The sequence below is a fragment of the Equus quagga genome, chromosome 4, assembly GCF_021613505.1.
Source record: "Equus quagga isolate Etosha38 chromosome 4, UCLA_HA_Equagga_1.0, whole genome shotgun sequence".
NCBI classification, from domain to species: domain Eukaryota; kingdom Metazoa; phylum Chordata; class Mammalia; order Perissodactyla; family Equidae; genus Equus; species Equus quagga.
Window position 1 is genome coordinate 70,408,400 of NC_060270.1, and position 21,037 is coordinate 70,429,436.

A 21,037-nucleotide genomic window follows, 5' to 3' on the forward strand; every position below is an offset into this window, starting at 1 on the left:
GAAAGCCCCAGAGGAGCCTGTGCGGAGAGGTCTGAGAGCTTAATGCAGGCTTCAAGAAGCAATTGGGGTGCCCTCTGGGGGGTGGGTCCCCAGGAAGGAGGCCCAGGGTGGCCTGAGCAGCACCTTGCTGCCCCCAGGTCCCAGTAAGGGCTTCACAGCAGCCTCCACATCTCCAGGCCAGGCCCGCCTGAAGGCCCCATTGCCATGTCCCCACAGGGGGAAGGGAAGAGGGCCGGGAGGCGATCAGAGAGGGTGTTGAAACATTTCCTACTGGCCAGCCTGAATGATAATGTCCTGCACAGAGGATGATAACCCGAGGGGGGAGAGTGTACGTGAGGCAGTTGTGTAGAAGACCGACTCCATGGGCCTTGCTCTTAGGGTCCCTGTCAGATGTCAGCTGCCAGCACTGCTCAGCTCCCTGGGAGAGCTGGCCTTAGGGTGTGCATTCCCCCCAACTAGGCCAACTTTACCCTATCCAGCTTCATCAAAAGAGCCTGAACTAGGAGAGTCACATAAGGTCTAAAGGGAACAGCAGTAATCACGTCTAGTTGAGCTGAGCATATTCGGGGCCACGCTCATGCAGATATAGGAGTGGGGAAAGAGATCCGTGTGCATACATGATCACACACACACAGGTGCGCGCACTATCTATAACGTAGCTGCAGAACCGTCCAATGCTGCATCCAGGCTCAGGCTGCCGGGAAACACCTGGTGGCCACTCTAAGTGTGCTGATGGAGCAGTCTGCCCTGCTGTGAGCTGGACTTGACTCTCAAACACCTGACCGAACGCTATGCCTCGTGTCAAGGTGCATGCAGCCTTGAGGCGCACGCACGAGCCCGAGCGGGAGCATGAGCAGCACTGTGTGCGCCCAGGATGCATGCACGTCCCCGTCAGCTGCCCACTGTATGACCTGGATGGAGGAGGAATAGCAAAGACCCCCTGACCTTCAGATTCACCACGTGACTGAGCCAGCCACGCCTCCAGAGGTCTCCCAGCCATACTGTTAAGAGAGACGGAAACCCAGAGAGGCAAAGAGACCCACGGAAGTGAGGGTCTTAGGTCCTAGGACCCCTGACTCTTGGCCCCCTGTCCTTTCCAACTCTCCCACCCCCTCATCCTCTGCTTGCACACCTTCTCGGAGAGGCTTGGGTCTTCCTCTCTCTGCTCCACTGACAACAGCACAAGAGGCTTTTCCATTTTTTCACCAACTCATTAATGATTTTCAGACCTTAAATTACTCAGGCCAGCCTCTGAAGCCACACTGGACTTGGAAACTTGTGACACACTGCTCAGCAAGCTTGAGTCTGTTCCCTGTCAAACCCTCTCTAGGTTAACAAGGGGCCTGAGGCGGCGTGGGCAGGAGGTCACCAGGGCAATGTCTGACCTTTGCTTAGGACCCCATGCCAAGACTTCGAACTCCCCATCCCATCCTGCTCTTTCCAAAGGCACACCGCCCCTTCCCCCAGCAAATGCTACTGCTCCCCTTCTCAAAAGTCTCTGTGTCTTTATTGCAAAGGTGCAACCTGGTAAACAAGAACGAGTTTATCACAACCTTGCAAACAGACACTTGCCCAGCAAAGAAACGTGATGGCCTGACCATAAAGAACTCAGTGGTGGGCTCTGGGTCAAGATGGTGGCCTGAGCACATGTGTATATCTTCTCTCCCTCCGGAGATCACTTTGAAAAACTGCTGCTGCCAAGGAGGAGCACCCCACACTAGGTGGGGCGCAGGGTGCAGCCCTGGGACGCCTGCCCTGCCCAGCAGGCTCTGAGCTCACAGTGGACAGAAGTGGGAAGTGCTGTGGCTTTTCTGTACTTTAACAAAACGACAAAAATAAAACCCTCAGTTTTCATTCATCTGAGTCCTATGGAAGGGACAAGCTGCTGAATTAGGTGGCTAAAACATTTTGAAACCAAGTTACAATGTGTGTTCCTTTTTGGTATTCATTATTTTCTACTTCTTTGTAAACTACAAGATTTAACTATAACCATTAGGAGAAGGTAAGAAGAGCAGGTGGCAGGGGGTGTTTCAGAGAATGGAAGACTCTACTAACAGCAAACGCAAGGTAACAGATCTTTATTAGACCCTCATTTGGAATCAAGAAATAAAAATATTAGCCTACCACATTTTTAGAATTAAAATTTAGCCTGTCATCACTTGGCCTGGGAAGCGGCATCACTGAGATCTAAACTAGACACCTTAAAAGGCTGGAAGTCAGAAGACCAAAGCCTAGGCCTGGCTCTGTGTGACCCTGGGCAAGTAACTACACTTCAATGTGACTCAGTTTCCTCAAAAAAGGAAATGACTGGTACTGACCTTCTCCTAGGACTAGTGGGTGGAGCTGGAACAGGCACCAAGAAAGACTGCAGAACATCAGACAGCGATATGACTCAGTATTGTTGAGACAGGTGAAGGGGGAGGCAGCAGGGAGGAGAGAGAGCCAGTCGTAAAAACAGTGGAGCCAAACATTGGCTGAGTTATTAAAAACAGTGAGCTGCCCAATGACATACTAGGTCCTAGAAAGAAAGATCCAGTAAGAATCGGGGCCCTTAGCACGGGAGCCGCGGCAATTTCAAAGGGATTCCAATAGTCTTTTCAATAACTGGAGCCGGAACAACTGGATATCCACATGCAAAAGAATGAAATTAGACCCCTACCTCACACCATATACAAAAGTTAACTCAAAATGAATCAAACACCATTGTGAGAGCAAAAACTATAAAAATTCGTAGAAGAAAACATCAGACACAATCTTCCCGACCTTGGATTAGGCAAAACAGTTTCTTAGATATGACATCAAAAACACAAGCAACAAGGGAAAAAATGGGTATCTTGGACATCATCAAAATTAAAAACTTCTGTGTTTACATTATCAAGAAAGTAAAGACAACCCACAGGATGGGAAAAAATCTTTTACAAATCATGTATCTGATAAAGGACCTGCATCTAGAACATACAAGGAACTCACACAACTCAATAATAAAAAGACAAATAACCCAGTTCAAAGTTGGCAAAGGATCTGAACAGACCTTTCTCCAAAGAAGGCATACAAATGGCCAACAAGTGCCATGAAAAGATGCTCAACGTCGTTAGCCATCAGGGAAACGCAAATCAAAACCACAGAAGCTACATCACACCCACTAGGATGCTATAGCCTAAAAGACATACTAGCAAGTGTTGGTGAGTGTGCTGAGAAACTGGAACCCTCACACGGTGCTGACAGGAATGTAAAATGGTACAGCTGCTTTAGAAAAAGGCTGGCAGTTCCTCTAGGAGTTAAACATACAGTTACCATAGAGCCCAGGAAGCCCACTCCTATGTACAGTTCCAAAAGAAATGAAAACATACGTGTACACAAAAACTTGTACAAACACGTTCATAGCAGCATCGTTCATAACAGCCAAAAAGTAGGAACAACTCAGTTGTCCATCAGGTGATGAATGGATAAACAAAATGTGGTCTATCCACAGAATGAAATACTATTCAGCTATAAAAAAGACTGAAGTACTAACATATGTTCAACATGGATGACCCTGGAAAACATTATGCTAAGTAAAGAAGCTAGTCACGAAAGACCACATATTGCAATATGAGTCCATATATATGAAATGTCCAGAACAGGTAAATCCACATAGAAAGTAACCTCAGGGCTGCCTTGGACTAGGGGAGCTGGGTGGAAAGTGAGAAAGCAATTGCTAAAGATACAGGGTTTCTTTTGGGGGGGTGATGAAAATGTTCTAGCATTAATTATGGTCATTCTGTCAATTTACTAAAAACCATAGACTTATACACTATAAATGGGTAAACTGTATGAAATGTGAATTATATCTCAATATAACTGCTCTCTACTCCTCAGCCCCCCACAAAAAAGGAAAAGGAATCAGGAGCCTGTCCTTACTCTGCAAGAACACCACACCTGTGGTCCCAACCTCATTATTAACAGAGGCCCGTTCACTCTCAGAAGTGCCCTGGTTGGTAAGATAAATTTACGTCATCACCCCATTGCTGTGTGTCATCAGGCAGGTGGCTTTGCCCCTCTGGGCTTTAGTCGCCCCATCTTTAAAACAAGGTCTACCCTCTTCTGATAATCCCTGATCCTAGCACTACGTTCCCCAAAAGCTCCTCTTTAGAAGCTGTGAAATCCTGCTCGGGGGGGTCACAGGGCTCACCACGCTCAGGAACACGAACTATATCAGCAAAGAGTGGAAGCCCCGGGCCAGGCTAGATCACTGGGTCCTGGGAAACAGGTGAGACAAGGACCAATTCCTGAGTCTACCAGTTACCGATACGTTTCCCCATAGTCAGGCCACTAAGAAATGTGATGCCACCGTTCCAACGCAGGCAAAACGCCCTAAACGCACCCCTACAGATGAAAAAAGATGAACGTTCAAACGGGGGCCCTCACCGAAGATACAACAAGGTCTTGCCTAAACGGGATTTGACAAGTCCATCCAAGAGGGCCCGCTCATCTGATTATAAAATGGAATGCTCATTTCCTAGTCCTCCCTTCCCACGATTGCTTAGGAAATAAAATTGTATCAAAGGAGCTCAAGAGGAATCATTTTGCTCTCATCCCTTTCATGCTCATGAGTGTGTGCCTGAAAACAGTGTTTCCATCCTCCCCCCTCCCTCCCAAGAGCCTTAGAACGAGGTCCTACACGTGCACTGTGGCGTCTACCACACCAATGCAGAGATACAGCCCACTCCGGGCTCGCAGTAGCAGATGCTTAGAAGCAAGGTAAAGGTGAAGGAAGCAGGAGGCACAGAACAAACCCCGCTCCCATCGATCCACCAAGAACGGGAAAGACGATGCTCCCCAGGGTCACTGAGAAGGGAACCAACACGAAGACAGGAGAGTGGCGGCTAACTGCCCTTGTCTAGTCAGCAGTCCTGGGCAAGGAGCGAGTCACCAGGGAAAAAGGTGAAGGTGTGGGGCTGAGGCAGAGCCTTCTCTGGAGGCAGGAGAGTGCTCAGAAGGAACCAATACAGTTGGCACCAAGATGCCCAGTGGACTAGCCTCCAACTATGGGAGCGAGCGGTTTCAGAGAAGACACCCCCACCGTTTGCCTCTTTAGAAGGGCAGGGCTGGGAAAAAGAACAAGGAACCATTCAAAAGCTGGAGGCCGAGAGGAAGGGGGAGACGAGCCATTGGCTTTCTGCGTGCCAGAGACTTAGCCTCCAGGGGTTTCTGCTGGTGGTTGGTCTGTGGCGTTCATAGACGGGGCGAGGTGCTTCCTAGCCACAGCTTCCCAGTGAGGCCGCAGCTTACAGTGATGCCATTTCTACATCCAAGGGGTCCATGGGGCTGGGAGTTGCAGGCAGTTGCACACTCTACTTCTGCTCAGAGGCCACACTTCAGGATGATGTGGTAGCCATCATTGCTCTCGGCTGCAAAAGAGAAACACTGGGCATTTTACAGGAAGAAAGGCACCATGCCGTGGCTTTGGCAGTCACAGAAGGCGCGGTCTTAGGGCACCAGCAGAAGCCCTGCCGTGAGCACTTGCAGAGACCAAGATAAGGCTGCACAAAGCATGCTGACAAAAGCAGAGATTTCCACACCTGCCTTCGTGGATGCCTTGTTGAGCTCCTTTCTGACAACGGGCTTTTCCACCATAGCCCTGGGCCCAAGGACTAAAGCCCTATGTGCAAGGAGGTTTGGACAAACTGTGGCTCTCGGGGTGCTGTGGGCCCCGGGCTCTGAAGGCACTCGTTGGCTGGATCCAGAGAACAGGGGGAGGGATGGGCCACATCACGGTCCCGTCTCTGGCCTCGTCAGGGGGCGTTCATTCTGATATGCTCCACGCCCCCCCGAGCCCCAAGGAGGGTCACGGCTGGCCTTTCCCTCTCCTGGGATGAGTTCTTCCTCAGGTGGGCCCTCTATGTCCCCCCCACCCAGGTCCCAACCCTCTCAGCCTGCAGACCTGGTAGCTGCATCCCTCTGCACCTGTCCTTCCTGGAGAGCCTCATTTCAGAAAAGCTCCAATGTGCCTTGCTTTTTGGCACTGAGTTCCTGGAGAACGCATGGCCTGGCCCGGGCTCCGTTTGGAAGTAACTTTGGAGCCAGTCTTGCCGGCTCTCACATTTGGCTCTCACATTTCCAGGGCTGGCTTTCGCAGGAAGTTTGCGTCCCTTTCCCAGAGGACATTCCCAGGGAACACTCTCCAGAGGCCCCGCTCACCCTGCAGCTCTCCCCTCCTGGTTCCCCAGGGTGCAGCCAGCACACTTCACTTCAACAGGGGGGCGCTTTACCTTTTAAGGTACTGAGGATAAAACAGGATTCATCCTGGAAGTTCTGCACCATCTGAAAGGCAAGGGAGACACCACGTCCCTTCAACAACCAGTTCACAAGACGCAAAGCCGCAGGGACCCAGAGCCCGGCCCTCGCAGCCATCAGAGGTGACAGTCACCGTGTTTACACAGAGGCAGGAAAACGGTCACGCTCACCTTTGAGAAAACGGGATCCAAACAAATGAGTGAAACACTTACAATTTTAAGAAACAAAAAACTGAACGTAAGGGATGGAAAGAAGGCTGGAAGGGAACCAAGATGCATTTCACACAGGACTAAATTTTTTGTTTGTTTACTTTTGTTATGCTTTGTCCTAGTTACCAGGCCCTCCAGCCCCATAAAGGGCACACTGGAGGGGTGCGCATATGTGGAACGGCAACTCATAAAAACTAAAGTGCTTCAAAAACTCTCAGTAATTAGCAGGCCCTGCGCATCGGACTCCTAGGAGGACCAAATAGATGCCATTCTCAGTGTCTACAAATGCGGCAGGAACGCACCATTACTCACCAGCCACCTCTGGGGAATTCTTGTCTCGATTAACTACAGTGACCCTGGACAAGTCAACCTTTTATCCTCCTGTCTCCACACCCCATCTGTAAAATGGGGCTGTCTTGACGATAAAAAAATATGATGAGGACACAGAGCTGTGGGCACTGGCATTCAGCACTGATGGAGTGTCGCTCTGTACAGGTGCCATGTGGGACTGTCCATGGGACCAGTAAGGATGACGACACACGTCTCCCACAGGTTGATGCCCTAGATAAACTCTTGCATGTGCACACACAAAACACACCTAGGAATGTTCAGAGCAGCACTGTTGCTAAGAGGGAAATGAGACGCAGCCTCCACGTCACTCAACAGTGGAGGACGCGGCACGCGCTGCGGCCCGGTCACACTGTGCGCCTCAGCAGGGCCGCGCCTCCCAGCCGCAAGCCTCCACAGGCGCCGATCTCCAAAACATGATGTGGAACGAAAGAAGGCACTACTATTCCACTTATGTGAAGCTTTAAAATAGGCAAAATTAAACATATTGCGGAGGAATAAAGGAATGATTAATAGGAAATTCAGACCAGCAGGCGGAGGGACGGAGTGGAGTACGGAAACAGCCACAAAGGGGCTTCAAACACAACGCTGTATTCACCTGAGTGCAGGTACTGGGTACTTTATTCTTTCAACTGTACAAATAAGTTGTACACACCCCTTGCATATGTATGCTGTACTTCACAATATAAAATATATTAACAACATGCACATATATAAACATACACACCACACACACACTAGCCAACACAACAGCAAAACCGCTACCAATGTCAAAAATGCAACCCACATTTTATTGCCTGCTGGGGATTACTGCCCCAAATGCTACAAATCCATCCACCTGCCCACCCCTGCCCCTCCCCGCAGGGCCTAATGATGCGTGAAGTACATTTGTTCTATACTGCCTGCCTGCTCCCTCTGGGACTCTTGGCACCCGGGCCACTTGGGCACGCAAAGCCCTAAGCACAGCCCACCCGGGCTTAATCAGTAACTGCCTTGTTTAATTAAGCGCCCTTGCACCCCAGGGGCCGGCTCCGCGCCTGGCCGGGCTGCCTCCAGCGCTCCGGGCAATTAAGAACCAAAGGTTTCCAATTGATTCGGGGTTAAGAGGCAAGGAGACTTCAGGAATAAGAATCGCCTACTTAGCTGAGGTGGCATTTGAGTTCTGTTCTCTGCTTCACTTGCTTAATTGCCTACTCTTGAGGTACAGGGCAAGCTGGGGAAGCAACTTCCTTCGGGGACCCAGGGAACAGCAAGGGCTTCACACATTCTTGGCTTTTGTCTTCACAAAAGAAATTCATTCTGAAATGCAAAGTGACAAGTTTTCCAAGCCACAACAACTGCCCACTGCTCGGGCATTTTAACCTTCCTGGCTGTTCTAAAGTAAGCTCCCAGGTCAGAAACTCTGGGCTTCGTTCTCTTTATCTGTCAAATGGGGGTAAAGAAATAGCTGCGTTAGATTTGAATGGAATGATATGGAAGGAGTTCTGAACTGGCGACAAAAAGAGCAAGTTGCAGATAAACGTTCCGCTGGACGTCTGTTGTATGTTTTAAAAACCCACAGCGACACACACTCAGGCACACAATGGACATGCACACAAAAAATTATCTGGCAGAATTACATCAAACCTAATATAAACTCCTCCAGGAAGAGAGAGTGGGGAAGACGAGGGCCTTTCACATTGCCTTCTGCTGTTCTCCACTGCCGGACTTCTTAGACTAACTACAAATGACTTTTTAACTAAAAAGGAAGGAAGGAAAACACCACTTTGCCAACCTCTAGGATGAAATGCCCATGAAACACAGGTGCTCATTTAAGGGGCTCTGGCAATTGCAACGACAAGTGGCAATAGGATTATTACTAATAGTGACAATACGTGAAATATACAGACCATTAAAAGCCTTACATTTCATACACTGTCAAATTTACAGATCTCGCCATCTCTTGCTCCCCTAATTAACAAGTGCCCAGCTCTGTTAATTACAGCAACACCACCTCTTTAGTGTGTCCTGGTACCTGATGCTGTTTTCTCATTTTATCCTGACTACAACCCGCCCGGTGGGTATAATTATCCTCATTCTGCAGATGTGGAAACTGAGGTTCGAATAGGTTAAGTAAATTTGCCCAAGGCGCTCAGCTACTAGGAGCCAGTTCCTAGTAGGACACACCAGTCCACTTCCAAAGCCCACATCTCCTCTACTTTCCCAGCCACCGGTCCTGTTCCGGCTCCTCTCTAATCCTCTGGACCGAGGGCTCAGAGTGCCGGCAGCTGGCTTGGTGCCTGCTGGGGGCTGAGCCTGGAGCTCATTTCAGGAGGGGTGGGACGGCCTGCTGGCTCGGAGTTTGAGCTCTGCAGCTAGACGCCCTGGATTCCCACTACAGCCCCACCCCTTACCAGCTGTGCAACCTGGGGCACTTACTGAGACTCTCTCTGCCTCAGTTTCCTACCTGTGAAATGGGATAATGGTAGCAGCCACCTCCTGGGGAAGCTGTCAGGATTAAATGAGTCACTCTGTGTGCATTTAGAACAATAGCCGGGACACAGTAAGCACTGGATAAATGCTGACCCTCCTTGCTATTACGATTAAGAGGAGGGGTCCAAGCTAGAATGAGCTTAAAAGCCTGCTCTACAACATGCAGGGAGACCCAAACGTGTCGGCAGACCTGTTCCATCACCCCCTCCTTAGCCATGAGTGGGATCAGGTCACTCGAGGGCTCAGTTCCAATAGCACTCTGGGAACACCTATGCCCTCTGCCAGCGGCTGCTTGTGCCCTGCACAGGTCTGGGTGGCCAGGGACAGACCCAGGAGGGCTGTGGCGCCCTCACCGTTTAGCAGAGGAGGGCTCATTCTCTCCCTCAAGCCACACCCACGCCGTCGCCCAACCCACCGTCCACCTCCTCTCCCTGGGCCTGCCGCTAGCCCTGGGGGAGCAGCCTCCCCTGACTTCTCGTGGTCCTCACTGTGAGCACGCAGCAGACAGGGCTGCAGTGTGCCCTCCTGGTTCCTGCATGGCCCCTGGCCGAGGGTTGAGTACACAGTGGATACTAGCTGGCTATTCAGAGCCCAGTCATGGCCTTAGCTCCCCGTCACAGCACCCCAGGTGCCACTGCAGCCGAGAGCAGGTGGCATGTAGATGAAATGTGTTTACCACCTTTGAGCTAAAGCCCTCCCCAAGCCCCACAGGGGCATTCTGGGGCAGGGGCTGCTGCTCCTTGTAGCCCGAGGCCCCAGCTCACCAGGCTCGAGTCGGGGGTGGCACTCACCTCGTTGCTCACCACCACGTGGATGCCTGTGGGCCCCTGCCGGTAGACTCGGTGGATGTGCTGAGGGGAGATGCTGTACAGGCTGGCGATCTTCTCAATCAGCTCCAAGGTGGTGAGCTCCTCCAGGAAGATGGCGTGGTACACTGGAGGAGAGAGGACAGGCCCTCCTATAGAATGAGCACCTGTCTACACCCCCGGAGCCCGAGAAATCAACAACTCCCTAGTAGGGACGTCCATGCCAGATTGATTCCGCAGGATCTGGCTGCACTGGGCACATGCCTAGAAGCCCCACGGCTGAGAGTGTGGGTGCCAGGCCTCTGTGCAGCCCCCGACGGGGGAAAGGACGCCAGGCTGCGGTTCTTTATTCCTGTTTCTGTCTCTCTTGGGGCACTTACGTGAAACGTAGAATTCTTACATCCACCCCAGACCAATAACAGCCATTGCGGGGTGGAGCCCGGAGGCTGGAGGGACAGCGGCTGACAGAAATCTGTGTTTTTAACAAGCTTCCACTGATTCTGGTGTGCAGCCAGACGTGCAACCCACAGCAGGAGCAAGGAGGAAACCCCGTGTCCCCTTTCCTTTCTCCCCGGGCTTTAAAGGGCTGACTGGATGGCTTCAGGGGCAAAGAGTGACATTTCAGGATAACTGCTACTTGACACAGAAGAGGGCGGGTCTTGTCCTTGCCCTTCTCATAGCACAAATAATACTCAGTGCGAGCTGTGACCCCAAAGGGAGAAGGGGTGCACTTGGAGTGTCATTAGCCCGTCACAAGAGAATGTGACGACGAAGTGACCCTGAGGCTGGAAACGCTTCCTTACACAAAACCCAAACCAGCCAGGCAGGAGCTCACTCCGTGGGCAACCTGGGGGGATGACTCTGTTCGGGGCCTCACGCTCCTCAAAAGTAAAACACACTGGAGTAAACTAGAGGTTGGGGGCTAGTCAACTCTTCTGTGCCTCAGTTTCCCCCACGAGGAAACAACATTAGCAACGGTTTCTACTATGAGAAGCAAGTAAGCGAATATTTGGAAAGCCCTTAGGACAGGACTTGTTGAGCTTTCTCATTGATCTGCAGGGACCTGCAGAGAGGCGGACGGGGTGCTCCCTGCTCTGTGCACAGACGATGCAGAGCACGGTCTGTGCAGGCATTGAGACAGGCAGCTCGTCAGACTCAGCACTCACGGATGCTCAGAAACAAGGAGCTTTACGTGCGACACCTCCAGGGGGTAGGTGTTGCCATCTCTATTTTATACTTGTGTAAATGCACAGGCCCTGGTACCCTGCCCAAGGCCACATGGCCAACAGGTGGCATGGCCAGCACTGGAACTCAGGGACAGCTGATCCCAAAGCTTGTGTTCTCTATCTCACCAAACTGACTCAAAATTGCCAACCCAAGAAGTGACACACTCCTGAGGCAGATTCTTTAACTCCTCAGCCCTCATGCAGCAACCAACCCAAACGGGAAAGACTCATGCATCCTTGGGAAGTCAGAGGAGGAAGCACTCCTGGCAACAGAGTCGTCGAGTGTCACTCGTCACCAGCCTGGGAGCCAGAAGGCCTGACTCCCAATTCTACCCCAGGTAGCTAAGCGGCTCTGGAGGACACATCACCTCTCCAGGCCTCTGTTTCCCCAGGTGGAAAATAAGGGAGCTGGACCAACACTCTGAGAGATGCCTTCACCTTAACCACGCCCATCCCAGGATGAGGTTTAACAACAACTTATCCTGCAGGAAACTGGAGTGAGGCAGATCGGGGCAGATGTTCCCAGCAACAGGACTTGGGTTGTTTCCTCCCTTACTCTGCCACCCTGTAACCGGCCCCCGTCGGGAGGGGCTCCCCACAACCCACCACACAGACTGGGGTCCCCACCGCCGTCCCGCTTCTGCTGCAGGGGTGCTCGGTTCTGCTCCAGCTCCTGACAGACATAAATGGTCATCTTCGGCCTCACATTCCTGGCAGGAGGAGAGGAAATAGCATGTGTGGGGGACCAAGCTCTGTTGTTCCAGAATGTTCCAGAACACAGGGTGGAAACAACAGTGGGAAGGACTCAGGGAGAAAGAAAGAAGGCTGCAGGGATGCAGAATGCCCTTCACTGAGGGGTGTGGCGGACAGAATCCCATCCAGGCAGACCTTTAACAGCTTCACGCAGGCTTCCCTGGAGGCAGAGGGATGGATGATCTTTCCAGGTCCTGCAACCCGCCCAGAGGGGTTCTGCCCAGAACACGAATCTCAAGATATGAGGTATTTTCCAGAGCAGTAAGAAAAGCAACCTTCTCTGGCTTACTCTGCACCAGGTACTACCTCAGAACTTTAAAGCGTAACTCACTTCATCCTCACACAGCTTACGAGGAGCCTGGACCATCATCCTCGGCTTACAGACGAGGAAACCGAGGCTCAGGGCGGTTAAGGGCTTCACCCCAGTTGCAAAGTTCCTAAGAGACAGATCTGGGATTCAAACCCAGGCGCTCTATCTCACTCTAAAACCGTGCGGTCCACGGGTAACTATTAAAATTTAAATTCATTAAAGTTAAATAAAATTTAAAACTCAGTCTGTCAGTCACATTAGCGCCAGACCAAATGATCCACGGCCACATGAGGCCGGGGTGACTGTACAGCGGGCTACAGAACTTCCACCACGGCGGGAAGTGCCATCAGACACAGCACTGCTCTACAGTCTGCCCTGGAAACTGCTGCCGGAGGCTCAGTAACCCGCACCAGTCCACACGTTCCCTCCGGGAGACGGCAGCTTGAAGCCCAGGACCATGCAAGCAAGGGGAAGTGGCTAAGGGGCTGAGATCCAGAGGCCAAGAAGAGGGAGGGGGCTCCAGGCAGGGCTGGTGCAGCCAGTTGCATCTCCCGGCACAGCATCTCACTCACCTGCTGTGGCCTCGCGCCCCTCTCATGTGCCTCTTCCTGCACTTGCCCCGAGAGGAGCCCCATTCCCACCAGCCACCCGACATGGTGTCCAAGAGGCTGGCCATGGGCTTCCCTGCCACACCCGCCTCCAGCTGGAAACCGACACCCACCTGCCTTTGATGGCATTGAAGAGCCGGATCCCATCTGCAGGGCCACAGATCTGGACCAAATCATCTCGTGACATTTTCAGCAAGTCAGCACCTAGGCAGGTAAATGGGGCTGGCTGTTACATGGGACACAAAGAAAAGGCTCCGTCCTCAAGCACCTGCAGACCCTGTGTTGGGCTCAGGGGGCAGGGAAGAGGAGAGAGCCATCCTCACCTTCAGTGGGCACCAGACAACCTCAGATCACAGCCCAAGAGATGTCAGAAGCTAAATGACCAGTCTTCACAAAACTCAGTAGAACAGACAAGCATGGACAGAAGCCAATAGGTCCTCATTGCCCGTGTCTGCCTGCCCCTCCCTCTGTACTTTTTCTTAGCATAAATGCACGCAGCTTATCGGCACGGGGCATTGAATACATGTTTACCTGTCTGTATAGAAGGACATAGCTCATGGGATGCAGCCATTCTGACTGCACCCGTGCACCCAGCACCCAGACCAAGATGCCAGACATCCCCACCATCCCACAGGCCCCTCGTACCAGCTACTCCCCCACCTCTGGGGAACCACTGTCCTGACTTCGTACCATCCAGATGAGCTCTGCTTGTTTTTTGAAATTTATGTGAATAGAATTGAACAGTATGCATTCTTCTATGTCTGGCTCCCTCCCTCCAAGTTCTGGCTAAGGGCTCATTCACGTTGTACGTGGTTACAGATCATTCACGCCCATTATCAGACGATATTCACTGCATGAATATCCCACGGTCACGTATCCACTCTGCTAAAGGGCATCAAGAGTGCTTCCGGTTTGGGGCTATTAAGAATTAAGCTCTATGAACATTCTCGTACATGGATGCAGTCTCTTTCTCAAAGCCCAAGGAGTGCCCTGTAGCCTTGTGCCCACATGGACTCTCCAAGACATAAGTACGATATCAGCCTTCTGCTGAAAACCTGCCAACAGCCATGTGGCCTACAGCCACAGGTTGCACCCCTTTTTCCTGCCACAGTTAATACACAGTTTTAGGTACAATTCTGTAGGCACAATGGCTCCCTTCCCATTGGGAGTAAAAGCCACAGTCCTCTCACTGTCCTACTGGGACCCTTGGTGCTTCTCTGACCTCACCTGCTCCCCAAGTCCACTGGGCCCCATCACCTGCATTCTCTGCCCTGTGGCCACGCCAGGCAGGTGCCCCCCTTACAACCTCTGCCCTTTCCCTCTGCTTGGAAATCTCACCGCTCTCCCCGCTCAGTCCCCACTTGGCTCACTCCATTGCCTGCGCCAGCTCTGCTCAAGGACACCTTCTCGGTAAGGCCCACGCTGACCACGCGACTCGAGACTGCAGCCAGCCGTCCTTCTTCCTCCCCGGCCAGAACGAGGTCAGGTCCCTCCTCTGAGCCCGCCACCACAGACCGGTCAGTGTGTTGAAACGGGTATTTACACGTCTGCACGGACTCAAAGCAGCACGCTCCCTGTGCACAGGGTCCCTGTCTGACCCTCCTCACAACTTCCACCCCAAAGACAAAGGAAGTTCTTAGAAACGCTGAGCTGAAAGATGACTGGAAGCTGATGTCCTTGAGAGCCGCCCCTCTAGTTTGGTCAAATCTTTACTCCCTGTCACTCTGGACTGTCTCTTCTTGGTTGCGAGGTTCGTTGCTCAGTTTACCCTTGTAGCCCATGGCCCCCGGCTCAAGACTTCTGCCTCATGTGCCCATCAGTGAGGGCTTCAAACACCTTCTAGAGAAGGAAGGACCAGTGGTCCTTCTCACCTGTAGCTTCACCTCCCTCTCCCAGGTCGTGGCTCTGGAGACAATGTGACGAGCAGCCTTGTGGGAGGAAAAGTGCCAGGGAGCTTTGCTGACTGTGCAGCGGCCTGCTTGGCTGAGAAGGCCCTTCCCAGGCAGACCAGGGCCCACCCCCAGAGGCGCGGGGGGGTCTCGACAAAGGCGCCCAGACGTCCTCCCTAAAGCTGCACTGACCGGGCCTTCTGGGGCAGGACCTCGCATCTTCGCACGTGCCCAAGCGTCAGCAGATACAAGCGAGTGGCCCACACTACTCTCGGTCCCCAGGACGAAATCACAGCCCCGCAGCACTGAGGGCAAGTCCTGGAAGGCAGCTGGCCCCCGCTGAGAGTTTCTGAGATCCCTGTGGGTTTCAAACGCGACTCAGAGGCGCTCACCTGAGAAACTGGCGAAGAGCCGACAGAACTGCGAGAACCTGTTGCGGTGCAGCCACTGCTGGGCATCCTGGATGGAGGCTGACGGGAGCAGGTGCTGCAGGAGAGGGGGGGGGCCGTGAAACGCGCGCCCGGGCTCTGCCCAGGGACAGCAGCCAGGGCGCGCGGCCGCAGACACTTACGTCACTGCCCACGGGCAGGGCCTCCACCGCGTGGGTCGGAGAGGAGTTGCTGCGAAGCAAGAGAAGAGGCGGTGAGGACGAGGACGAGTACGAGGACGCCTCCGGGGACACGGTGATGGTCTCCTCCCCGCCCGTGCTTTTACTTCCCCTCGGCTACGGGACTGGTTTTAAATGAAGTGGGTCCTCAAGAATTTCCAGAGTCAGAGAAACATCTGCAGGAGCCACACGCTGTCCCTCAAAATCCCTAATCAGCCCTTGGGGTGGACGAGACCCTCTGAGGAGCTACATTCTCCCGGCCCACGATCGCCCCTCCAGCCCGAGGCGTGGGGTCCCTCCTGATGAGAACTCCCTCCCACCCGGGTCTCCACCCTGAGCCTCAGCCAGAGGGAAGGCCAGGTGGACCGAGGAGAGCCAGGCAGCTCCTGCCAGTGCCTCAGGGCCTGGACGGCAGCAGCCAAAGAAAGGTCATCCAACACTCTTCCCTGGGGTAATCGGAGAGGGCAGAGGAACCCCTCGGGACAAGCACCCACAGCTGCGCATCCACCCGTGAGAAAAACATTCCCCTGGATTTTCCCCAAAGGGAGGCACACGGCCTTCCCTCAGGGCTCACCATCAGGAAGGCACAGACCCGCACCACTGGGTCTTTAAGTTAGGAGAAAGATACATTTAAAAATGACCCTCCCAGACAGACGGTGGTGATGTACAACGTGAATGTCTTACTGCCTAACTATACACTTGAAAATGGTAACATGGTAGATGTCATATGACATATATTTTACCAAAACAGCAATAAAAAGAAAACACCTTGCAGGGATGACCTTAGAAGGTCATCAGCAGTAACGACAGCTGCACTTCATTGAGTGACTCCAGGGTGCCAGGCATGTTGCACACGTTCCCCTGACCCAGCATGTCTCACTCCCTTAGTGGTGGGGAAACTGAGGCTGAGAGAGGTTAAGGAACGTATCCCAGAAAGGTATAGACATAAGACTAGCGCCACCTGAATCTAAATAAGACACCTTTTCCACGTGCCCCTCCTCAGGAGGACTCTCCTCAGTTCGCAGAACCGAGTCCCTGGACGCTCTTGCTTTCCCATTGGTTAAGTTCTCTGTCTGCCAAGTGCGGGCTTAGAGGAACTTGCAGGTTCTGCACCCACCTGTTAAACCCGTCTGCCCCCTGCCCCCACGAACAGGACGTGCAGAGCCATCACTGTGATGCCGGGGGCCCTGTGCTACACAGGCCGGGACAGGTGGGAGAGCTGCCCACCACCCCTGCACTCCCGTCACCTTGAACCCAGCGTGGCCTGTGCATCTGCAGAGCGGGGCAACCAGCAGCGAGGCCGCTTCTGTGTAACGAGCCCTGAAACCCGGGGCAGCGAGGATCGTGAGCTGACTCACCCCTCCTAGAGAACATGCACAAGGGCCGCAGGAAGAACCAAGAGGGCCCCTCGCAGCCACGGGGGCCATCCAAACAGCTGCCTGAGGCCTCCCCTGTCTCGGAGGCCATTCCGCCCCAGAGGGCGCCTGGAAGGCCATCTCAGGAGGCCAACTTAACGCACCCGCAGGCCAGCCCTACTGTTACTGAGGGCAGGGCAGGGGCGTTCCGGGCTGCCGCCCCGCCACACAGTGTTTACAGAAGTGTGTCCGAGCACAAAAAGCTGCGCAAATTCTAAAAATAGTTGTGAATACAACACGAGTTAGCTATTCTGAACCCAAATCAATGCCAGGCTACAAAAGGAGGGAAGCGACAGAGAGGAAGACGAAGAAGAGAACCTATACCCGTCATCATTCCAGGGACTCCAAAGGGAGAAAGGTCGGACATACCCTTCGCCAAGACCAAAGCTGCTGGGAGAGCCATTGTAGCTTGGGGACGGGGCGTTGTTCACCTGGTAGGCCACGTCGGGCCACGGAGAACACTGTGGGAAGAGAACACAGGGCAGCAGCGATGTGAGGGCAGTGGTCCTCAGGAGGAACTGGCTCTGCAGAGGGGCTGACCCCGGCTCTTCTCCCTCCCAAGCGAGCATCCATCAAAGTTGGGGTGTGAAACCACTGATCCTTCAACACCGACCCACATCCATCCGGCGCCCACAGGAGCCAGGGACGCACCAAAGAAAGCAAACATGGCAGAGACGGGACCCAAAATTTAGTTAAGCCATCCCCAGAGCAAGCAAAGCATGGGATGTGTGTCTCTTTGAACCTCCCAGCAATCAAACCAAAGAGGGAAACATCCTCACTCAGGTGATTCCTGGGTGAGCGAGAAAAGAGAGAGAACAAAACAGACAGGTTTTCTGGCTGCAGACAAATGGGTGTGAATGCATGAAACAGGACCACAAAAACTTCCAAACAAACATCCTCAGTCAAGTTCAGTATTAAAAACCTGCGCTGCTTGAAAAGAGAATCTGCCCACAGGCCTCACAGACAGGAGGCACCTTCCCAATCTCCCAGAGCAGCTTCTCTTCAGCACGGCTCTGTGTGCATTTATTCCATTTGAGGCATCCTGCTAGGAGCGAGGGGAGACACAGAAACGTGAAAGATGTGAACCTTGAACTCAAGGAACTGCTTGTGCAGGAGCCAAAAATGAACACCTGTGAGTCTCCCAAAGCAAGCAAAGGCATACAGGTTTGGCCTGTTGGGGGACGCCAGCGGACAAAGAATTCACTTCTTCCCTTCCCTGCGATGACATCTCTTTGGAGAGGGCCAGTTTGAAGCATTCCTGAAGATTTATTGTCGCTCCCCGAACCACAGGGTTGGTAAATCTTTAACTCTGTTGTGAGTGTGGGCTGGAATTTGTGGGTGCTAAATCCAAGGAGGAAGCCGATGAGCTGATAGAAGGCGAGCCGTCACCTCACAAGGTCACAGGCCAGGTGGGGATTTTGACCAGCCACACCACACTGCCGACAAGGGCTGGGACCAACACTGCCCGAGGCACACCAAGACCTCTCCTCCACCGGGGTGTCAGAGGAGGGTCAGCGTGGAGAGGCTGAGGCCCAGCAGGAAGGGAAAGGTGTCACGGGCGGACGACAGAGGGAGCAGAGGATGCTCCGGGCAGCGTCACCGGTACAGGCACGGACGAGGCCTGGGGAGAACGGCCTGGCTGGAGCTCGGAGCCATACAGCGCAGGCCCAGCCCTGCTCTGCCGCCCAGGGTGGGCTAGGGCTCTTCCTGCACCAGGGCTCCCTGGCTCCCTTTCCCCTCCATCAGATCAAATTCCTGGACACATCTGTCTGTGCTGTCCTCTTGCAAATACCCTGCTGCACACAGCTTATCACACACACACACACACACACAGCTCGTCAGCCAGGACGGGGCCACTGTTGTCTCAGACGACCTGTGCCCGGGCCTCTCCCTTAACACAGCCTGAACCCCGCCATGGCCAGTGCTGGGCCTTAAGCATCTGTGGAGGGTCTTCTGAGTAAGTCAAATTATTCAGTGAGTAAACACCAACACCAATCAGCTGGCCACATCACAGAACAGTGGCAAACAGTTGTTAAAAACAAAAAAACAAGGCTCAGGAAAAGAGGTGACGCCAGCAGTGACCCACGACAAGAGGAAGGGAGTCTGCAAGAGCGAGAATCTCAGAAGCACCCTAAACAGCAGGACGGGTAGAGCAGGCTGTGTGGTGTTGGGGTCAAGAGGAAACACATTCCAGTATCTACCCAAACAGCATGGGGTCAGCCCTCCAACCCAGCGATCCACCCTGAGAACGAACCTGCAGACAGTCTCACCCGCGCAGACTGTCCCATGTGCCAGGGTCTTCACTGCACGCCCTGTGACGTGGCAAGAGCCCAGAAACAACCAATGTCCACCAACAGGCCACTCACACCACACAATAAAGGCTACATGATTGGATAAAGAACTAGAAGGTTCCTCATGAACAGACTCCCAGATATGCTGGGAAATCAAGCAAGTTGAAGAACAGTATGTCTGTATACTTGTATGCAGTATGCAGCATGTTGGTGTAAAGAAGTGGGGGTGGGGCAAACGTCTATGACTGGCTTCATTTGCAGAGAAAGGCGGGCCAGAGACATGAGGAACCAGAGATGCCAGCCATCCCGAGTAGAGAAACCGCGAGGCTGGGACGGTGTTGGGAGGGATATTTTCTGACAAACACACTCTAATATCTTTTGAATCTGGGGTCACGTGAATATATTACCTATTCAAAAAAATCAAAATAACCTAACGTTGAAAAGTGCAAATGGCAGCAAGAGTTAGAAGTTATTTCTGAAACACCTCCCCAGACACTGGGCCTTATCAGATGAACATAGCTCCAGACACGGGAACACACCACAAGGTAACGGGCACCCTCAAAAGAAGCATTCACCCAAGATGGGCAATTTTCCAAGACTCTAAACCGACAGCGCCATGGCCCGCTCCTGGCGGAAGGCCCTGGGAGGCCGTGCCCCGGCCCCGGCTGGCTCACCTCTGTGAGGATGGTGGTTTCATAGGATGGCTGGTACTTCTCCTTCTCCTGGGCGGTTCGCTTCTCCATCTTCTCCCGGTCGGTCTTCTGTTTCCGGTCGGCTCCCTTTGGCTGCAAGTGCAGAGCACAGGGTCCGATCAATCCCAAGTAGACAGAGATGGCTGTCGGAGGGAGATCCAGGGCTGAGCCGTGGCCTCCAACGCCTGCACGCTCCCCTCCTCACCCTAGGGTCCAGAAGCCCCATCAGGATCTCACAGACAGGAAAGCAGCTCGCTCTCCTCCCAGACATCAAACACATGGTCCTCCTGTCCGGAACCTTTCCCCATCCCGAGGGAACCAAGAGGCTGCCGTGGGGTCCTGCCACTCTGCTGACTGTGGGGAAAAGCCTGGAAAAGATCTTTAGCACTGGCCACTTACTTATGGAAATGAACCCTCAGGAGCCACAACAAATCTCAACGTGCTCCTTGGGTAACCCATGGAAAGCAAAAGGAAGCAGAAGACTGGGGGCTGCTGGCGGCGATTTGGTCTATGCCTGTAGGCTGGGAAATCCCGGGCACATTGTGAAGGCCTGGGACCCCTGGCATGCTCCTAGCTTACACTCCACACACACGGTAACACCTCCGTCTTGCGCAGCCTATCCTGGGCGCCAGCAAACCTGAGCAACCGACAGAAGGTGTCCAGGCCTCACAGGTACTATTTCCCCCATTTATAGATTAGGACACTAAGGCTCAAGTGATCCATCAAGACTGGAGAGGAACCAAGTGCTGACCAGGTAAAGAGTCCAGGTCAGATGCCGAGGTGTGCACCAGCCCCCAGGCCAGCGCCAGCAGGCCCGGCGGACGGAGGCCTTCCTGACATCACTGGAACTGTCACTTCCCAGGTGTTCATGGTTTGGTTGGTGAGTTTGGACATCAATACTCCGAGCAGCCCCAGAACTGAGCAGTTTTACTATGTACACCGTAGACCACACATGGCGGGCAGTAAAAACACGCCTTTCGAGCCCAACGGCTCCTTCGGGGATTTGCATCCTGGCGTGCCTTCCTCAGGCTCCAGCTTTTCACTCTCAGCTCAAGGGATCTGAGGAAACAGCCTTTGGGTGATGCCCACACTGGATGGAGGCAGGCTTGCTGGGGGTCCCAGGGGGACACGAATG

General features: G+C 53.2%; 1 protein-coding gene across 1 annotated transcript in view; it reads right to left on the reverse strand.

Annotated features, from left to right (window-relative positions):
• Positions 1–3,026: 3,026 nt before the first annotated feature.
• The window catches only part of TFCP2L1 (transcription factor CP2 like 1), a 53,051-nt gene continuing 35,040 nt past the window's right edge, over positions 3,027–21,037 (reverse strand). Inside the window, exons 7-15 of the mRNA XM_046659695.1 lie at positions 19,885–19,995; positions 17,289–17,380; positions 15,469–15,517; positions 15,290–15,383; positions 13,122–13,212; positions 11,944–12,047; positions 10,097–10,239; positions 6,252–6,303; positions 3,027–5,390 (exon numbers count right to left, since the gene is read on the reverse strand). Coding sequence (XP_046515651.1) covers positions 5,344–5,390; positions 6,252–6,303; positions 10,097–10,239; positions 11,944–12,047; positions 13,122–13,212; positions 15,290–15,383; positions 15,469–15,517; positions 17,289–17,380; positions 19,885–19,995 — 783 coding nt within the window. The 3' untranslated portion in view covers positions 3,027–5,343. The remainder of the gene's footprint in view (positions 5,391–6,251; positions 6,304–10,096; positions 10,240–11,943; positions 12,048–13,121; positions 13,213–15,289; positions 15,384–15,468; positions 15,518–17,288; positions 17,381–19,884; positions 19,996–21,037) is intronic.